We start from the raw sequence: 19,948 nt of genomic DNA, 5'->3' as shown, positions 1-19,948 counted from the left end.
AGCGGTGACATAAAGGATCAGCTCGGGAGGTGACCTCTAGTAGGCATGTGTTTTTTCCTTCCAGTTCTTCAGTCCCAGCCCCAGTGTATTATGCCAGGTTTACTACTTGGAATCTTTCCTATTAGATTCATTGTTAGTGTATTTTGCCACCCACTTGCCAATGGACTGAATGCCTTTTGTTTTACTAGGGATCTTTGCTGTTATATTCAAATACTGCCAATCATTCAAATGTTATTTTGTAATCCACCCTAAGTCCCAGTGAGAAAGGGGGACTATAAATGAAAACGAACCAATAAAACGGGGCGGTGATGATGCGGCCACCTACCCCCAGTCCTTGCTCAGCTGGCTTATCTGATCAACGACCACACTCTCCTGGATCTGGTACAGAGAGACGGCGGAGGAGCACAGCTCTGGGTTCCCTCCCCGGATGGCGGTCAGGTCCAGCACGCACTCCGTGAAGTCCAGCATCAAGTTCAGGTGGCGCAGGGTATCCGTGTGCTCTCTCTGAGGGAAGAGAAGGGCAGCACAGGATGGCTTAACTACCACACTCCCCATCCATCAGCAGCTGCCGCCATATCCTAACAGCAAGAACGACCACTGTGAAATACGGCACTACTGCAAAAAAGGCAAAAGTGAAAAGTGATATATATACTCAAAGCGTGATTATAATGTATTATTTCCAATATTCCATATAAGACATTCAGTACAAAAATGTAGCTATTCCCATCCAGTATCAAAGCGGCGTACAGCAAACCCTCTCAAGGGAAAAGCCGAAGGAAAATGTATGAATACAATTAATCCGTATCTGCACAGTGTCCAAAGCGCAAATGAGACGGGGCTTCCGGTTAACTCCCACGTTTTGGAGATCTGGTCCCTGCTTCAGTAAAGGAAATGTCAACATAGAATTATACATTATAGACAATACTTGACCCTGACTGTTGGTTGGATGCTCTGCCACTTTTCTCTACTGAGGAAGGGACTGGATTGCTGAAACGTGGAAGTTAACCGGAAGCCCTGTGTCGTTTGTGCAGATTTTGATTAGTTCTACTTATAGATTTTCCTTGGACCTTTTCCTTTGTGAGGGTTTTCTGCATGCCACTTTGATACCGGATGGGAATAACTATATTTTTGTACTGAATATCTTATTTGGAAAATTGGAAATAATGCATTCTAGTAACACTCTGAGTATATATATCACTTTTCACTTTTGCCTTTATTGCACGAGTGCTGTGTTCCACAGTGGTTGTTCTTGTCATATCCTGCCCGGCAGCCTACACGAAGAGCCATACTGAAGCAGAAGTGCGGCCCCTGTAGGTCACATAGTGGGCAACCTGGAGGGCCAAAAAACAGGGGGCTTTCCCCTGATGTCACCTCCCAGCACTGGCACTCAGCGATTTCCAGCTCACTGGATGCACGAGTTCCCTTTAGTGGCCACCAATGAACCTCTCCTCCATGTATCGGCCTGTTCTCCTAAAGCCATTGACACTCTTGGCCATCGCAAGATCCGCTGGCAGTGAATCCCACAATTTCATCATTCGCTGAGTAAAGAAATATCTCCTCTTGCCTACCACCAATGGGCTTTGCGGAGGATGCCCAGAGAGTAGCTGGAGGATAATTGGGTTCCTCCAGGGACATACGAGAGCATCTAATAGATTTGCCAGTCCAGTCCCCCTGGGGCTGTCCACTGAGACGGAAGGGACCCGCACGGGAGTCCGCCGGCAAAGCAGAACGGCGGCAAGCGGGAGCTGTGAAATCAGCTCAGCCACAAGCACAACGGGTGTCCTCAGGCAGGCCGCTATTTTCCCCAGCAAGCCTAACAGATAGCAAACAATAGGTCCAGCCGGCCTCATGGGGAGGCTGCAAAGGGCTAGAGATACAATGGGCATGAGGACGGTTTCAGAGGGTGAAGTTTTCGAAGCACTTCACAGACATTTAGACACAAGTCCAGCAGCACCTTAGAGACCCACAAGATTTCCAGGGGATGAGCTGTCAGGGAGACCCTCGAAAGCTTATACCCCAGAAGGGAGATTTGACCCTTGAAAGCTTGTACCCCCAAAAAACCTTGCAGCTCTCCAAGGTGCTAGTGGACTCAAATCTAAATGTCTGTGAAGCATTTTGAAAACTTCATTTATTCGACTGAATTTCAAAAAAACAACAACACCCCAATCTGATGCCTCTATTATTGGTTTTAAAATGTTCCCAAACGGGGAAGACATTAATGGGACAACCCATTCATCGCCCTTTAAAAATTCTGCACCGAAGTCTGCTCTTTTAAGAGGAGGGATGGACCTCACAGCAGGCAGACGACAGCTAATGGGCATTTATAACTGCCCTTTCCTGCTGCTCCTCATCTTTAAAGCAACAAAACATTGACAGAATTTTGGGGAGATGGTGAACAGGGTCAAATAAACATTTCTTGGTATTTCTACAAGCACTTTTCGAGCCAGTGTTGTGATTTATTAAAAAAATATTTTTTTTCTCCTGCTTTTCGCCTGCACGACAATACTACACGACAATACACAACAATAAAGTGGGTTTCAGATCTAAAATCGCAGCATGACAATAAGATGAAAGCAGCCCCTTGGCCACTGCATACATCTCTTGCAGCCAGAAATCTGAAATCGGGGAAATCCTACTGTTTGTAGGATATCAAGAGCTCGGCTACACAATTTGACCTCCCAGGACAATACAAGAACTTGTGGGCACTCAATGAAATTGCTGAGCAGTCGGGTTAGAACGGATAAAAGGAAGTACTTCTTCACCCAAAGAGTGATTCACACATGGAACTCACTGCCACAGGAGGTGGTGGCAGCTATAAGCATGGACGGCTTCAAGAGGGAATTAGATAAACATATGGAGCAGAGGTCCATCGGTGGCTATTAGCCACAAGGTATAGATAGGAACTCTGGGGCAGGTGATGCCCTGAATTCTTGGCCCTTGGGGGGGGGGGCCAACAGTGGGAGGGCTTCTAATGTCCAGGCCCCACTGGTGGACCTCCTGATGGCACCTGGTATTTCTGGCCACTGTATGACAGAGCGTTGGACTGGATGGGCCATTGGGCTGATCCAGCATTGGCTTCTCTTATGTTCTTAGGACCTCTGGAGGCTCAGCTCCTGAGGCCTGGGCTAAATCACACATTTCTGGGCTTCAGCCGCCAGGAGGCAGCACTGAGCAGGCAGAAAAGCTCTGTCCTTGGGGTGGGGGGGGTGGGGAGAAATGCTCTTCCCAACACAGACTGCTGTCAGCTGGGAATACAGACATTAAAATTTGGGATTCTTTACATCCTTCTTGGGAAGATTTGGTTGCTTACCATCTTTTCCCAATCTGTTCTCTTTTTATTTCCTTACAAGCGCAAGGCAGCTGATGAAACAAAAGTCCAGATTCTGTGGCCCGGGAGACCCAGCCCACAACTTTTCCAAGGCAGATTTTATCAGAACTGAAAACAAAACAGTCAAACGAACTCTTTCTCATGCCCTTCTGTACCTCCATCAAAGTTTCTTCCGGTAGCTCGGGGGCTTCGAACGTGATAAAGCCCTCTAAACTGGGTGGCGAAGTGCCATAAGGCATGTACTTCAGGCACGGAGCTGCCTCTGGTCCAGGAGGAGATGAGCCCATATAGGCCCCAGGTGGAGACCCCATGTGGATGCGGCCGCTGGTCGAACAGAGAGACCCTCCAGAACTGTTGGAGCCAACTGGCGCAGGGGAGGGTGGTGGAAAGGGAAAAAAAAGACAAAGATCTGTATGTCAGTCTAAGAGACTGGTCTGGCTCATGGCCTTGGACTGAAATCCAGTAGCACAAGGCAATATCAACTGCCAGCCAGGAAAGGTCTGCACATGAAAAAGAGTCGGATTTATACCCCACCCTTTTCTTGGAGTCTCAGAGTGGCTTACGATCGCCTTCCCTTCCCCTGTCCACAACAGACACCCTGTGAGGTAGGTGGGGCTGAGAGAGCTCTCTCGAGGACTGCTCTTGAGAGAACTGATCCAAGGTCACCCAGCTGGCTACATGTGGAGGAGTGGAGAATCAAACCCGGTTCTCGGCATTAGAACCCACCGTTCCTAAACTCTACATCAAATGGGCTCTCAGTTGCAGGACTCAACAAGGACTTCTGCTCACAAATGCAGCCCTGGAGAAATGTACATTAGGGTTGGAGTTAATCTGATCCCACGGTTGGCCTCAAGTCTGTGTCTTCCTGCTGGCAAGAGGTTTTACCTACCAGCATGGTGAAGGACCCAGATTAACAGCTGGATCCCTACACCCCCATTTAATGCTGCTGCTGTCCCCGATGCAAGGTGTCTTCCACCAAGACGAGAGAATCTTCTACCGCAGGGAAGGGTCACCAGCTACCACCAGTGGAAAAGTACCCTAGGACCCAACCCTGAATAAAACCAGGATGCTAGGACTTCGCTGATGGTGAACTGAAGCTGTCAGGGCACTTCTGCAACACACAGAGAGCTCACATTTGGTTATATCAGGGGTCCCCAACCTTTTTGAGCCTGCAAGCACATTTGGAATTCTGACACGGCACGGTAGGTGAAGCAACACACTGGCTTGCCACGGGAGCTGGAGCCACCTACAGAATGATTGCCACAGCTTAAGCAACAGGGTAGATCCTCGTGTCGTGGTGGCAGCTGCTGCCAATGCAACATTTTTTTAAAAAACCCTGCACAGCCCAACGAATCTCCAATAGCCAATCAGAAGCGTTGCAGGGCAAAAGCCTGGCCCCATTCACTTTCTAAAAACACCAGGTGGGCACCAGGAAAGGTGTCGGCAAGCACCCTGTGTTACGTGCTGCTGTTTAACACACCCCAGTTATCAGCAAAGTCTAAGAATGGGGCATGTTAATCCGCCTTCCTTCAAACACTGGAGATGCACACGAGGGAGAGTCGGGGCGACTTCTCTTGACCTCGCGTCACCTCACTGCACAACAGGCACGGTTCTGGCTCCAGGCTATCGAAGCCTCACCTGACGTCGTCCTGGCTCTGAGGACCATGTGGGTGCAGGTGGGAGGAGTGGAGCTGTTTGGAGGGGATCCCACGGTGAACATCACGGCTCTTGAGCAGGTCCCGGCCCCCATGGAAGGAGTCACTGCTGCGAGGCCACAGGCCCCCGGAGGAGCTGCGGAGGAACAACCTGTCCTTGTGAAACTGGCTTGCAGATTCCCAAGTGAAGCTGAAGCTGAGCACGGGGTGAGTCGGGGAGGGCAAGGATCAGGCCCACCGAGGGTCAGCCAGCACAGCGAACCTTCCTCAGCACCTGTGACCCTCACTGGTTGTACATTCCTCTTACTGCCTTTTCCTTTACTCACTTCTTCTGGAAAGCCTCTCGCTTAACCCAGGGGCAGGCGGCCAGCCAGTGATTTTTTTAATGGATGGTTCCTGGTGCAGTGCAACACTCCCTGGCCCTTACCAATCCCACTAAATTTAATTTAATTTCTTGGTTTCACTACTTATACCCCTGCGTTTCTCCCTGACGGGGACCCAGAGCAACTTATAACATCATTCTCCCCTCTCTCAGCCTCCAGCCTGTGAAGTAGGCAAGGCGGAGTGTAGGCATGTGACTCGTCCAAGGTCACCTGAAGAGCTTCCACTGTAGAGCGGGGATTTGAACCTGGGGATCCCAGATCCTAGTCCGACACCCTAACTGCGACACCACACTGGTTCTCGCTCATTTAAATCTGATCGCATTAAATTTTGAACCTAGGCACAGTAAAACGTTTGCTTACGATTCTGCTCTTAATGAAAAGGAACATTTTCAAGTAACACGCCGTCGAGATAATCCCCAAATACATGTTCAAATCTCGGTTTTTAATTTGGAAGGTTACCGGCAGGTCATCTGCTAAGCATACTTACCAAGACACACAACACTACACCAGAATGCAGGTGGTCTATAACTGGGAAACCCCCGTTACCTGAAGCCAGCTGTTATTACAAAGCTCAGCTGCTTGGTGGGGAAATAAGACTTCTGGCACCCCACCGTCCCTCGAGAACCGGGCAGCCTTCAAGAGCCAACCCTAGAGGAGATGCCAAACTGTCGTATGTGCACCTGCGTTGACTCACATTCTTCCCTCACTACACTTGGCACTCCCTCCACCAGACTGTAAGCTCCTTGGGTGCGCAAGCTGCTTGCTTGTGAAATGCTGCCGTGCCACGGACACTGATGGCACTGTATAAATTGTGACAATTTTGATCTGCAGTATGCTGGCAGCTGCACCCAAGCCTGAAGTTCCCACACCGTTTTGGTCCATCACGTGCATACGGAAAGCAAGTAAATAGCCAGCTCCCCTTCTCGTGAGCTGAAAGCACAACATCTGCCACATACGCCCACAGTTGTCCTGCCGGCGCTGATTCCGGCAGGGTGAACAAGCAGGGACGGGCCAAGAACGGCTGGTAGGATGGGCATAAACTGAACAAGTACGCTTCCCTGTCCGCCTCAGCCAATGCCTGGATGCATGGAGAGTTCTGGTGATCCGTTTCCTTACCTGTGTCCATCGGCCGTTCAGTATTAAGGCTGTCTGTGCTGCCCTGGTAGAGCTGGCCGCCGAGAACAGTCTTCGCTTGCTGATCGGACAGCTTGCCGGTGCTTACGGATCTAGACGGAAGAGCAAAGGCCTTGAAATGGCAAAATACCAGAAATAGTAGGCAGTGATGTTCCTTTAACTCCTGAATCCATTCTATTACATTTTTGGCCTGACCACTCCTTTTCTCCTTTGCGTAACGATCTCATTTCTCCCCTACTAGTCGCTGGCAAATCTGTATTAGCTGAAGTATGGAAATCTAGGCAAATACCCTCACTTAAAGTATGGTTCCAGAAAGTGTGGGATATAGTTATTCAGGATAAAATAGCCACACAAATATTGCTGATAGAGACCCCTGGTTATAAAAATAATTTTGTGGGAAAGTGGTATCCTTTTATAGGTTATGTAAACAACAATCCCTCTGCGGAACGTAAAATATCTTCAAAACATCTGGAATTTATCTTGCTTTAGGTCTAGTGCTAAGATATGTAATGCAAATCTAGGTTTTAGTCTGTGTACGTATATGTCTATATAATGTAATTATGTTATGTTGTTGTTGATATGTTATGGTTGAATTTGTTAATAATTTTTTTTAAGGTAAAGGTAAAGGTTCCCTTGCTCGAAAGCCAGTCGAATCCGACTCTAGGGTTATGGTGCTCATCTCCGTTTCCAAGCTGAAGAGCCCGCGCTGTCCGAAGACGTTTCCGTGGTCATGTGGCCGGCATGACTAAACACCAAGGCGCATGGAAGGCTGTTACCTTCCCACCAAAGTGGTAGATCTGCGAGGTTTGCAAGAGCTGGAACTAGAGACGGGAGCTCCCTCCGTCATGCGGCACCCGGGTCTCGAACTGCTGAACTAATGACCTTCCACAGCCTGCAGTTCAGCGTCTTAACCACTTGAGCCACCACAGCTCAAAATGGCAAAATACAAAGGGGGCCGGTGGCGGTGGGGGAGGGAAGATGACATGGCTCCTTGTGAGGGTGGGGGGACGAGGGGAACGGGACAGGGGGAACCCTGGGCAGAGGGCCCAGTTGGGCCATGTCACTGTCTACCCTGGACATAATTTCAGAGGGCAGCCATGCTGATCTGCTGTAGAAGAGCTGGACTCCAGTCCAGGAGCAACTTGGAGACCAACAAGATTTCCCGGGTGCCAGCTCTCGAGAGTCACAGCTCCCTTTGTCAAATCCTGACGAGTGGTCCGTCTGTAGCAGTAGAAAAGAGCAGGAGTCCGGGAGCACCCGAAAGACTCACAACATTTGTGGCAGGCCGTGAGCTTTCGTGAGTCACTGCTCGCTTCTTCAGGGACAGCTGTTCTGGAAGAAGCGAGCCGTGCCTCACAAAAACTCATGGCCTGCCACAAATTTCGTTCGTCTTTTAAGGTGCTCCTGGACTCTGGCTCTTTTCTACTTTTGTCAGACGCTGACATTGGTGATCTGACAAAGGTAGCTTTGACTCACAAAAATTCATACCCCCCACCACCACCCAATCTTGTCGGTCCCTAAGGTGCTACCAGACTGGAATCCAGTTGCCTGTTCTGTCTTCTTCTTTCCTCCCCCATAAAGAATCAGCAGGATAACAGCGCTCTAAAGACCCACAACAGGACAGGCCAAGCAGTGAGGATTAGGAGGAAGCTTTCAGCAGCGGCTCTCTCAGGAACAGTCCGCTTCTGCCCCACTGGGACAGGCATGGCCTCTTTTCTTCACAGAAGGGTTGACATTTTTAAAAAGTTCTAATCTACCCCAACCTAAGGGCTCTAGGCAGGAACCCTGCTAAAGGCATTACAAAAAATAGTATAGCTAATAAACTTTCATTTATTAATTTGTTCATTAGATTTTTTTAAGTTGCTGCTCACCCAAAGGGCCTCACGGAGACTTACAGCATTAAAACCATAGAAACAGGTAAAAAAAAACAACATAAAACCAATAACTAATATAAAATTAACATTAAAATATTTAATTATTAAAATATGTGGATAGCACCATACTGCTAATAAAAACAACCCAAGCATGTGGATGACCCTCCACAGGCCAACCTAAACAATTTGGCCTTGCATGTCCTGCGGAAACTAAACAAGTCCAGCAGGGCACAGGTGTCATCCAGGAGTGCATTTCACAAGGAAGGGGCCATGACTGAGAAGGCCCTGCCCTGGTGACAGCTAACCAAGCCATCAAAGGCACCTGCAAGAGGCCCTTAAAAGGTGACCCAAGGGAGCAGGGGAGGGTGGTCCTGTAGGTGTGAAGGTAACCAGACTGTGAAGGGCTTTAAAGGTTAACAGCAACACCTTGAATTGGATCCAGAAACTGTTAGCCAGTGCAGCTGCCGCAGAATTAGAGTAACAACACGAGGTTTATAAGATTATGCATGATCAAGGTTTATAAGATTTATCCATGGGATAGAACAGGTTGAGAAAGAAGCCCTTTTCTCCCTTTCTCACAATACAAGAACTCGTGGGCACTCCATGAAATTGCTGAGCGGTCTGGTTAGAACAGATAAAAGGAAGTCCTTGTTCACCCAAAGAGTGATTAACACACGGAATTCACTGCCACAGGAGGTGGTGGCGGCTACAAGCATGGACGGCTTCAAGAGGGAATTAGATAAGCACATGGAGCAGAAGTCCATCAGTGGCTATTAGCCACAAGCAATGCTCCCTCTAAGCTGTGGAGTCTTGTGAGCAAACATTCTACTTTGCAAGCTACTGGCATTAAAGTTGTGAGCGAGCAATTTGGCTGCTGCATAAATTAGCTTGCTCTGGAGGTATCCTTCCTGCGCTGACGAAAATATGTGAGCAGGAGGCTCAAAAACTGTGAGCTAGCTCACACGAACTCAGCTTAGAGGGAACAGTGGCTACAAGGTATAGATAGGAACTCTCATTCTGAGGCAAGCGATGCTCTGTTTTCTTGGAGCTTGGGGGGGGGCAGTGGGAGGGCTCCTAGTGTCCTGGCCCCACTGCTGGACCTCCTGATGGCACCTGGTATTTTAGGCCACTGTGTGACTGAGTGTTAGACTAGATGGGCCATTGGCCTGATCCAAATTGGCTTCTCTTATGTTCTTATGAGTAATATAAGCTGTCCATGATGTTCTGGTCAGAGACCTGGCAGCTGCGTTCTGGACTGCTAGATTATTATCTAGTGACAGGTCCCTCGTCTGCCGTGGATGCTTGCCTGGTGATCCTGGGCCAGGGATTCTCTCTCAGCCTAACCGGCCTCAGAGGGGTGTTGTGAGGACAAAACAGAGGAGGGGAGAATGACACGGCAAGCGGCTTTGCCCTCCGCCAGGGACAGGGGACAAATATCCAAACAAATCAAATCAGGAAAATGTTTTCTTGGGATTCTGGACACGTTAAGAGGATTCCCCTTCACTTGCATACAACCTGTGCAGGATGAATGCTGGTGTCCGGATGCCTCCCCCCTGACCTCTTGGGATGGAGTCTGCAGTGGTAATTCTAACTCTCCCCCATGTGATCCCACGTCTACTCCTCAAGTACTGCGTTAGCATGCTCAAAATCCAGGCTGCCCTGCCTTTCTTTTCAGGGCATCTGGTTTCGGTGCTAGCACAGCCCAAGGAGGCCCCCAGTCCCGGTTGTGACTGGGACTTCCCCAACCCACAAGGCGTCCCCAGCCCGCAGAGAGATTCACCGGAGGACGAGGCAGCACTCGGCTTGACTGATCGGACGTCCCCCGTCACGCCGACAGCACTTACCAGGGAGGGGGGCGGCGGGGGAGTGGGGAAGACGACCGAGGCGAGTGGCATCGTAGGGGAGCTGCGACCCGGAGGAGGGAGCCCAGGACGAGTCAGAGCCAGCCCCCGGGAGATGCGGATGTCTGCGGTGTCGGAGAAGGGAGGACCGCAGACGGACCGGGGAACGCCAGCACCGGAAGCAGGGGGAAGGGCGAGCCCGGGCGTAGCGGCGTCTAGCCCTTTACAGGAGGGCGGGGCCAGCCAGGAGGGGGGGGGAAAGGAGCTGGGGAGTAATAAAAGGGAGGCGAGGCACTAGCTGAGGAGGACTGAACTGGGCTGGCTACAGCAAACTGGACTGCCGCGCAAGAGAGAGGGAGGCGGTAGAAGAGCTGTGTGCCTAAGAGGCCAGAAGCCAGAGACCAGTACGGGTCAAGAGGGTGCGGGAACCCTCTGGCTTGCCCGTAGTCTGAAGCTAGTTCCCTCCCCGGTGTATTAAAACCATGGCTCCACCGCTTCTGATCTAGGCGCGGGGCCCCTGTAGGCTGTTGTTGGTAGTGCAGGCAGTACGGCGACTGGCGGCTCAGACTTCCAGGACCACGCACAACGCAACACCCCCTTCCTGCCACCCGCTCACTTAAGAAACAGGATCCTCAACGTGCTTCTGGAAATCAGAGTTGAACGCCGTTAGTGTGAACCAGGCCTATACAGGCTGTGACCTATCAAACTGGAACGGGGTGCGAATCAGCAGCAGAGCATCTGTACAGCATACAAAAGGTCCCAGGTTCAATGCCCGGCACCTCTGGGTACTGATAAGTGCTGGGCTAGACCTTTCTCTGCCCAAGATCCTAAGACAACACTGAGCAAAATGGAGCCATGGCCTGACTCCGTGTAAACCACCATCTTCATTTCCAGCCTAGCAGCCCTGGATTGTGGCCGCCTGCTAGCTGCTCAACTGGCGGGGAAAGCAGGAGCTCTGGTGGGCTGCACATTTCTTGGCAAGTCTCCAACAATGCAGGTTGGATATGAACATGAACAGAGGTGGGCTGCAGATCCCAGGTAGTTACTCCTAACGAACAACTGCCTGGCATCTTTCTGACTATCAGCCTAGAGCTAACTGGAGAGACCTTCTCAGCCAGAGGTATTGCTAGGTACTTCTCAGTAGACGGAGACACAGACAGAGAGAGAGACAGACAGACAGAGACAAAACTAAAAGAACAGTATAAAGCCACAAAACCCAGTTGTGCTTGCAGCAGTTTGAAAGCAGCTGCCTGCGTGTGAGAAAATGAAATGCAAACTGGAAACACAAATGGGAACTGCAGAGCACCGTGGGAAAGCTCTACCAGGAAGCAAGGGTTATATTTAGATGCACCAGACCAGGCCGCAGCAAAAACCAGAGAGACCATAATCCACTTGGGCCTTTTCTTGTGCCACTGATGCAAACAGGACCTCCTGTTTGTTTGAAGACAGCCAGCAAAAGAGACAATCCTTGGAAGACGCACCCAGCTAAAAAGCATTGCCGAAGGTGCTTCAGGACTTTGGGGGCCTTCCAGCTCACAGTTCTTAGCCAGTATGCCAGGCTAGCTTTGCAGAGAGCAGATGCTGCCTTGGGCATGGTGGGTGGGGTGTCTCAGGGCACGGCAGTCTTCCTGCAAGTGGCTTCCCTGCTTACGAGGCAATGTTGAACAAAAGGGAGGTCGATCGCTACCTGCCGAAGAGAGCCTTGCCGTGCTGTTCTGCTGCCTGCCTCTCGGTTCCTGGGGTCAAGTGGAAATGAGAGAAGTCCCGCATCTCACTCGCGTCCTTCAGCTGCTGCAACGGGGCGTCTGCTGCGGACCCCTGCCGGCTGACCAGGCCCACCAAGTTTGAGGAGGCTTGGGTTTTTGGGATCTTGAAAGGTGCAGTTGCCTAAAATAATAATAATAATGAGGAGGAGGATTGGGGGGGGGGATTGGATTTATACCCTGCCCTTCACTACCCAAGGGAGTCTCAGAGCGGCTTACAAACTCCTTTCCCTCCCCCTCCCCACAGCAGACACCCTGTGAGGTAGGCGGGGCTGAGAGAGCTCTGACAGAAACTGCTCTTTCTTCAAGAACAGCTCTTATCAGAGCTATGGCTTGCCCAAGTTCATCCAGCAGCTGCAAGTGGAGGAGTGGGGAACCAAACCCGGTTCTCCCAGATTAGAGTCTGCACACTTAACCACTACACCAAACTGGCTCTTAACCACTACATCAAACTGAATTGGGTGCCTCTAACTTTTATTTTAGTTAACTGCTTTTTCCAGTGAACTGGTGTGAGGACTTGTTTAGCCTCCAACTCTGTTGCCATTGGCCTTAATGCATCCCTCAACCATGGCGGGGGGTGGGTGGGGTGTCACTCTGAGAAGAGAGGATGTGTCCCCGTGGCCTTTCCTGATCTTTTAAACCATGTCCAAGAGAGCCGGTCTTGGCGTTGCTCTGAAGCCCCAGAGCTGCAACCGAGTCCATCCCGCCCGGGTCCCCCTCCTCACCTTTGTGGGAGAGCCGATGATAGTGGGCAGGGGGGTCTTGAAGAGCCAGTCGGAGCTCCGGGGCGAGGAGCCCATGTGCTTGGTGGGCGATGTCCCCAGGCTGACTGGCCGGGTGGGCTGCGGGGAGTGGCTGTAGCCGGCGTACGATGGGCAGACGGGGTCCGAGTGCTGCTTCCGAAGCTTCTGCTTGTTTTGGTAAATGTCCGTCAGGGTTGGTGTGCTCTGCAGCCGGGCTCCTAGCAGGAGGGACTGTGGAGACTGAGACTGTGGGGCCGGGGAGCCTGGAGGGAGAGGGAGCAGGAAGGCGACACCCGGCGAGACTCTCCCTTCCAAGACCCTTTGAATTTGGCTTCCTAGAGAGCAGTTACAGCACTAGAACACACACACACACACACACACACACACACACACACACACACACACACCGGCTCTTTTCCTCCAGGGCTTTCCCAAATGAATTAAAGACTCTGTCCTCAGGCCCTAGGCCATCAGCACACCCAGCTATTTACAAGACTCTGCTGACTTTCTCAGGAAAAGGCAGCCCATTGACAACCTCCCGGACAACATCATCCTAGCAACTGTGCACGTTGAGGCTCTGTACACCAGCTTCCCATATGCAGATGGAATGCAAGCCATCAGGAATATCATTCCGGACAAAACCACAGCACATATTGCCACTGACTTACGATTACTTCATATTTGGCGACAACCTATATCTACAGGTCGACGGCACAGCCATGAGCACACATATGGCACCACAGTATGCACACATGGTCATTGCAGACTTCCTCAGCTCCCATCCACTAAAACCATTCCTGTATTTAAGGTTCTTGGATGACATCTTCACCATTTGGACTCAGGGGAAGGAAGCCCTTGAGTGAGTTCACCAGGACTTCAGCAACCTTCACCCCACCATCAACCTGAGCCTGGACCACTCTACACAAAAGGTACACTTTCTGGACACCACTGTACAACTACATGATGGACAGATAAATACCACCTTATACCGGAAACCCACCGACTGATACTCCCCTTACCACCTACATACCTCTGGCCAGTTTCTGCATACCCTTCCCATGCATCTGATGAACAGAGCTGTGCTTCTCAAAAGCTCATGCTACAATAAAGTTTGTTAGTCTTAGAGGTGCTATTGGGCTTTTTACTATTTCCCAAATGAAACACTCGTGTAGCCAGGCTTCTATTTGCATATGCGTGAAGGAAGCAAAGAACACCCAGAGAATGCAGGACTGGGCACAAAATCCATCCCTCTGAGATATACTTGGAGCAGTGTTCCCTCTAAGCTGAGTTAGTGTGAGCTAGCTCACAGTTTTTTAGCCTCCGGCTCACAGATTTTTGTCTTAGCTCGGGAAGGATGGCTCCAGAGCCAACTAATCTATGCAGCAGCCAAATTGCTCGCTCACAACTTTAATGCCAGTAGCTCACAGAGTCGAATTTTTGCTCACAAGACTCCACAGCTTAGAGGGAGCATTGACTCGGAGGAGTGCACCTGACAATACCTGAGAAGCCAGCCAGATGGCTGAGCGAGTATTTTTCTAGTGCTGGTGAAGGTGCTTCACAAAGAGGCTCTTGGAGACCCCCAGGTTTGGATCCCTACTCTGCCACGGAAGCTTGCTGGGTGGCTCTTGGGCCAGTCACGTATCCTCAAGCCCAGCCTACCTCACAGGGTTGTTGTGAGGATAAAACAGAGGAGAGCAGAATGATGGAAGCCCTGTGGGTTCCCCACTGAGAAGGTATCAATGAAGTAAATAAGATAAACCTTATAAAGTGGCTCCATTTGCAAAAAACGTACCCCAGTCGCAGAGTCCAGCTTTCCTTGGTGTGGAATCTGGATTGTCTCAGCATGGGAATTTAACTTTATTCAAAGCACGCTGGGAACATGACTTCGGCTCACCTTCACAACACCCTTACAAAGCTGGACACTTTTTGGTCATTCTGCAAGACTAAGCCGTGCCTTCCGTATCCGCCCCCCTTCACATGAGTGTAAGTCAGCCACTCTTTTTTGACCTGGTCAGCAGTTCATAAAGCATATAAGCATTATAAAGATCAAGATGGCTAGCCATGTTATTCTTTTCTACTGCTAGGTAAAGGTTTCCCTTGCTCGAAAGCCAGTCGAATCCGACTCTAGGGATGCAGTGCTCATCTCCGTTTCTGAGCCGAAGAGCCAGCACTGCCCACAGACGTTTCCGTGGTCATCTGGCCGGCACGACTAGATGCCAAGGAGTGCTGTTACCTTCCCACCAAAGCGGTACCTATTTATCTACTTGCAATTTCTTGCTTTCAAACTGCTAGGTTGGCAGGAGCTGGGGCCAGAGACGGGAGCTCACTTCATCTTGTGGCACACTCGGGTCTAGGACTGCGGAACTACCGACCTTCCGGTCTGCAGTTCAGCGTCTTAACCACTTGAGCCACCGCAGTAAACTGCTACAGACAGACAAAGAGACCAGGAGCACCTTAAAGACTAACACAATTTGCGGCAGGGTATGAGCTTTCCCGAGTCACTGCTCACTTCTTCAGATAACTGAAGAAGTGAGCTGTGACTCAGGACAGCTCATACCCTACCACAAATTTCTGTTAGTCTTTAAGGTGCTCCTGGACTCTTAGGCATTACAAAGATAGACTCAGGTGGGTGGCACCTTGAAGACCAACAAAGCTGAATTCTGGGCATAAGCTTTCGTGGCCAGGCACACTTCCGCAAGCATTATAAAGGAAGGGCCTCTTTCCCCTGCCTCAAATCCTTTCCCAGCCACAACTGTGGCTCACAACACAATCTCTACTGCGGTGGGTCGGCCCCAGAGGTGATGCACACATTTGGGGGCAGGGTATGAGCTTTCCCGAGTCACTGCTCACTTCTTCAGATAACTGAAGAAGTGAGCTGTGACTCAGGACAGAGCTCATACCCTGCCACAAATTTCTGTTAGTCTTTAAGGTGCTCCTGGACTCTTAGGCATTACAAAGATAGACTCAGGTGGGTGGCACCTTGAAGACCAACAAAGCTGAATTCTGGGCATAAGCTTTCGTGGCCAGGCACACTTCCGCAAGCATTATAAAGGAAGCGCCTCTTTCCCCTGCCTCAAATCCTTTCCCAGCCACAACTGTGGCTCACAACACAATCTCTACTGCGGTGGGTCGGCCCCAGAGGTGATGCACACACCCAGAAAAAGCACCTATTACGGCTGCACAGAGAGGTAGCATTGGGGTCTCTTTCATTTCTATTACTTCACCGCAAATTGCACAAAATGACTGCAAAAGAAAGGGACACCCTCCCTCCCCACCCCTCCAAACACCATGCACTGGAGAGATTTTTTTTCTGAGCCACAACAGATGACGGCAGAATTGCAGAAGGTCTACAGCAGAACTTCCCATGTGCTATCAGCAAAAGGACACAAGAATCCAAGGGAGCCATTCAAGGTCACAGCTTTGGCTGTGCGCCGTCCGCCCTGGAAGCAAGCAGTTCTAAGAAAACTGCGCACATGCGCCAAGTATTTGGGCCAGTGTCATTTTCTCAGTGTGTTTGAAAGTTTAGAGCTATGGGAACTGATCCAATACGGGCTCCCACAAGTTGTTTTTCTTTTAAGGTGGACCATGCAGCCAACAGAAAGACACCGCCTTGTCCTCAAAAAGGCAGGCCCCCCCATCGAACTAGACAAGACAGCGGGAGGACCGTGATCAGATCTTTGCAGCGAACACTACCAGAAGCAACGTGGGCCCAAAAAAGGAGGACGTTTCACCCTTTCCCACTGTGAAGTTTCCCCTGTCGACCCCACTGCCATCTCCCTCCCCACCAGTGCCGCCATTAGCCTTCAAAGGGAATAAAAAAAAACACACACAAGAGTTTCAATCAACAAAGCTGCTAATGAGTGCTGTAACCAAACACCTTCTCCATACGGTGTAATCCGACTCAGGCCCACGTACAGCTTCTATTAGCATTTTGCTTGAGGGGCCTGTTCGTGGATCTTGTGGCACCCTGTCTATTTTGAACACCAGCCTCTAGCTGCTAATGAGTGCTGTAACCAAACACCTTCTCCATACGGTGTAATCCGACTCAGGCCCACGTACAGCTTCTATTAGCATTTTGCTTGAGGGGCCTGTTCGTGGATCTTGTGGCACCCTGTCTATTTTGAACACCAGCCTCTAAATTTGTGAGACGGCTGCTAAGCGTACCGGCAGAACCAGGAAACGCTTCTCCCATTTGACAGAGAGCTCAGAAGTCTCTCTCTCTCTCTCTCTCTCAAGGTGTCAACTGATGCAATTATTTGCCACGCGAACCTCTTTGGATGAGCCTTCTAGGTAAAGGTTTCCCTTGATCGAAAGCCAGTCGAATCGGACTCTAGGAATGTGGCGCTCATCTCCGTTTCCAAGCCGAAGAAGTTTCCATGGTCATGTGGCCAGCATGGGTAGACGCCGAGGCGCACGGAACGCTGTTACCTTCCCACCGAAGTTTATCTACTTGCAATTTCTTGCTTTCGAACTGCTAGGTTGGGAGGAGCTGGGACCAGAGATGGGAGCTCACTCCGTCATGCAGCACTTGGGTCTCAAACTGCTGAACTACCGACCTTCCGGTCTGCAGTTCAGCGTCTTAACCACTTGAGCCACCGCAGCCTTCTAGAAACCTCAATAATTCCACCAATAATTCCACCTGTAAAAATGAGGCTAAAGTTTGCCTAGATCCAGGGGGGTTCGGACTTTTACTTGATCATTCAATAATAGTACCCGACACTTAAAATTGCACTCAGAAGAGTGGGAAGCGTTTCACACAGCCTTCTAATGCCGTCCTTGCACCAACCCCGTCAGGTGGGCTGGAATTACAATCTCCATATTGCGGGTGGAGGGCTTTAGGCTTTCCTGAAGACCACTGGGACTGCATCACAGTCCTTGAAGTCTGCTCACCTGAGGAGTTCCGGCTCCTGGCTTCGTGTCCTTGCGGCTGTCCACAGCAGCAGTGTCCAAGTTGCTCCGGTATGGTGCCAACTGAGGAAAAGCCAGGGAAAAAAACCCCAGGGATATGCAGTGATTTTCTCTTACTTATGGAACGCTCGATAAAACATACAAAATCCTCACTGCTGTCTTACTACAGCAACGTTTTAATCATTATGTGGCTTTCTTAAGTGACGCCGCGCCTCCGACGCTCTTGGGATGGCTGATAGGCACTTAACACTCTTGCTTAGATTAAAATGTTATACCTTAAAAAACTTCAGATACAAGGATTCAGATGCACCATGTTTCTGCTGTTTGGCCTGACCTCCCCCACCCCATGTATCCTTTAGACACCCCCCCCCCTCGGGTTTCTGGCTACTGACCTGCAGAGCTTCCAGTCACGCTCGCGTAATTCTGCAGCACACAAGCAAAGTGGGGGAAACATCCATTGCCCCTACCCTATCTTTTCAGGAGCTGAACCGACGAGGAGACAGAGCGCACACAAAGGAAGGGCTTGCGTATCTTACCTTGGTGACCCGTGAGGATTTGAGACGGGGCTGGCGGCAGAGGTCAGGTTCTGCTCGATGCGCTGGTAATTGCGCAGCTGGGTGGGAACCGGGATGGGCGCCGTCTCGCTGCGGGGGGAGACCGGGGGCTGGCACTGCCTGAGGGCACAAGTCAGCGAGAGGGGAAACCAATGCGGGCTGGGAAGCGGCTGCTCTCCAATCTGCACCATTGTCCGGAGTTACTGGGAACCCCAGGAAGAGGCGAAGGGGGCCCCGGGACTCTGCAGTGCAGAGCACCACTTGGACAGCTCCCAGCCGCCTTGCTCACCAAGCGAGACGGAGGACAAGGAGAGCTGCCAGCGACCTTCCCGCACAAAGAGCACCCGGGGACTTCGGCCTTGGCTGGGAGAATCAATCCCGCAGCTCGGGAAAGCAGGTCAGCTGAACCGAGGCAGGTCCCTCCCCGCCTTCCCCCAAGGCGGGCAGCCCCCGCCCCTCCAGCCCTCTAACGTTTCAAAACAAAGTCATTCTCAGAAAACCCACTGCGGAAAGAGAACAGGAAGTTCGAGGGCAAGGATGGCCGGCCCCCTCCGTTTGTTTGTTCAAGCCACAGAGGGGACGGGGGATTGAGAAAGAACACAGCTTATGCAAGCGGCTCCCTGACTGTCAATAAACCAGCCCGAGAACCACACCTGAGCAACAGAGAAAATCGCGGCTTTCAGTCAAGTGGGACGAGTCCATCAGCCGGTCAAACTCTCCCTTTGGGGCTCTCATACTCTGGGGCTTGCCATCTGAACATGAACACCCACCGAGCACCTCTGCACGTGCGCACAATGGGAAATAAGTACTGGGGTGATGCGCTAAGTGAACCTGCACTGTAGGGGTGGAAGCGGGGAAGCGGCGTCCTCGGCCCCAAAAGGCCAGGAGCATCAGGGTTCTGATGCCACAGGGAGAAAGACTGCGGGGCCTGGGGCATGGAAGACGGAAGTCAAAGCCCAAGTGGCTTTCGGCGAACCACCCCTGGCTCAACTTTCCTCACAGAGTAGACTGGCAGGAGGGGAAACTGTGAAGGAACGGGGGAGGACACAAAAATGTGAAAAATGCCTTGAATCTAAATTCACAAGCGGATGGGTCGCTGCTCACAAGTTCTCCCCAGAATCATTCGGCTATTATTGAAAAAGAATCCCTCTTCTTCACTTCGCCAAACACGTCTCCCAAAGACCCGTCCGGAGCCTCCAAGAATATACAAAGAGATCTTCCGGAGGACCCTCCGACTCGGCACTCACTTTCCGGCAGAAGCCTCTGCAGTCTGCATGCAGGGGTAGGATGGCACACTCCCTCCTGTGCAGTGTCCCCCTCATCTGGTACGGAGCTGCTTAAAGACCTCCCTCTCCTCCCTTCTTGGCAAAGCTGTACAGGTCAGTCCAGCCATCGACAGCTCCAAGCGCTCCGAGCTGCTCCAGTGTTGGGATTGGGGGGGGGAGTTTTTGAGCGACGCCTGGGAAAATGCTCCTTAGCACTGCTTGATCAAGGATGAGTGAAACCCCCTACTTCAGAAAGTTTCAGCAGCAAGATACCCTTGCTACAAAAGGGCCAAAAGAACAATTTAAGCCCATGGACCTACTTTGTCTTGTCACTGTGCCCTGCTCCTCTTCCTAAGGGAACAAGAGTCAGCTTGTACAATACAAGAACTCACAAGACAAGAACTTGTGGGGCACTCAATGGGATTGCTGAGCGGTCGGGTTAGAACAGACAAAAGGAAGTCCCTTCTTCACCCAAAGAGGGATTCACTGCCCTAGGAGGT

The 19,948-nt window shown here is 51.0% G+C and overlaps 1 protein-coding gene across 1 annotated transcript in view; it reads right to left on the bottom strand.

Moving 5' to 3' along the window:
- The window catches only part of ULK2 (unc-51 like autophagy activating kinase 2), an 83,238-nt gene that overhangs the window by 9,992 nt on the left and 53,298 nt on the right, over positions 1–19,948 (bottom strand). Inside the window, exons 15-23 of the mRNA XM_015412156.1 lie at positions 18,166–18,303; positions 18,022–18,041; positions 17,612–17,692; positions 12,704–12,984; positions 11,903–12,102; positions 6,483–6,592; positions 4,967–5,119; positions 3,484–3,692; positions 326–504 (exon numbers count right to left, since the gene is read on the bottom strand). Of these exons, the coding sequence (XP_015267642.1) occupies positions 326–504; positions 3,484–3,692; positions 4,967–5,119; positions 6,483–6,592; positions 11,903–12,102; positions 12,704–12,984; positions 17,612–17,692; positions 18,022–18,041; positions 18,166–18,303 (1,371 nt within the window). The remainder of the gene's footprint in view (positions 1–325; positions 505–3,483; positions 3,693–4,966; positions 5,120–6,482; positions 6,593–11,902; positions 12,103–12,703; positions 12,985–17,611; positions 17,693–18,021; positions 18,042–18,165; positions 18,304–19,948) is intronic.

The sequence above is a fragment of the Gekko japonicus genome, unplaced genomic scaffold (genome assembly GCF_001447785.1).
Source record: "Gekko japonicus isolate JY-2015 unplaced genomic scaffold, Gekko_japonicus_V1.1 scaffold2194, whole genome shotgun sequence".
NCBI classification, from domain to species: Eukaryota; Metazoa; Chordata; class Lepidosauria; order Squamata; family Gekkonidae; genus Gekko; species Gekko japonicus.
Note: the sequence above shows the minus strand (reverse complement) of the source record. Positions and strands in the feature narration are given on the sequence as shown.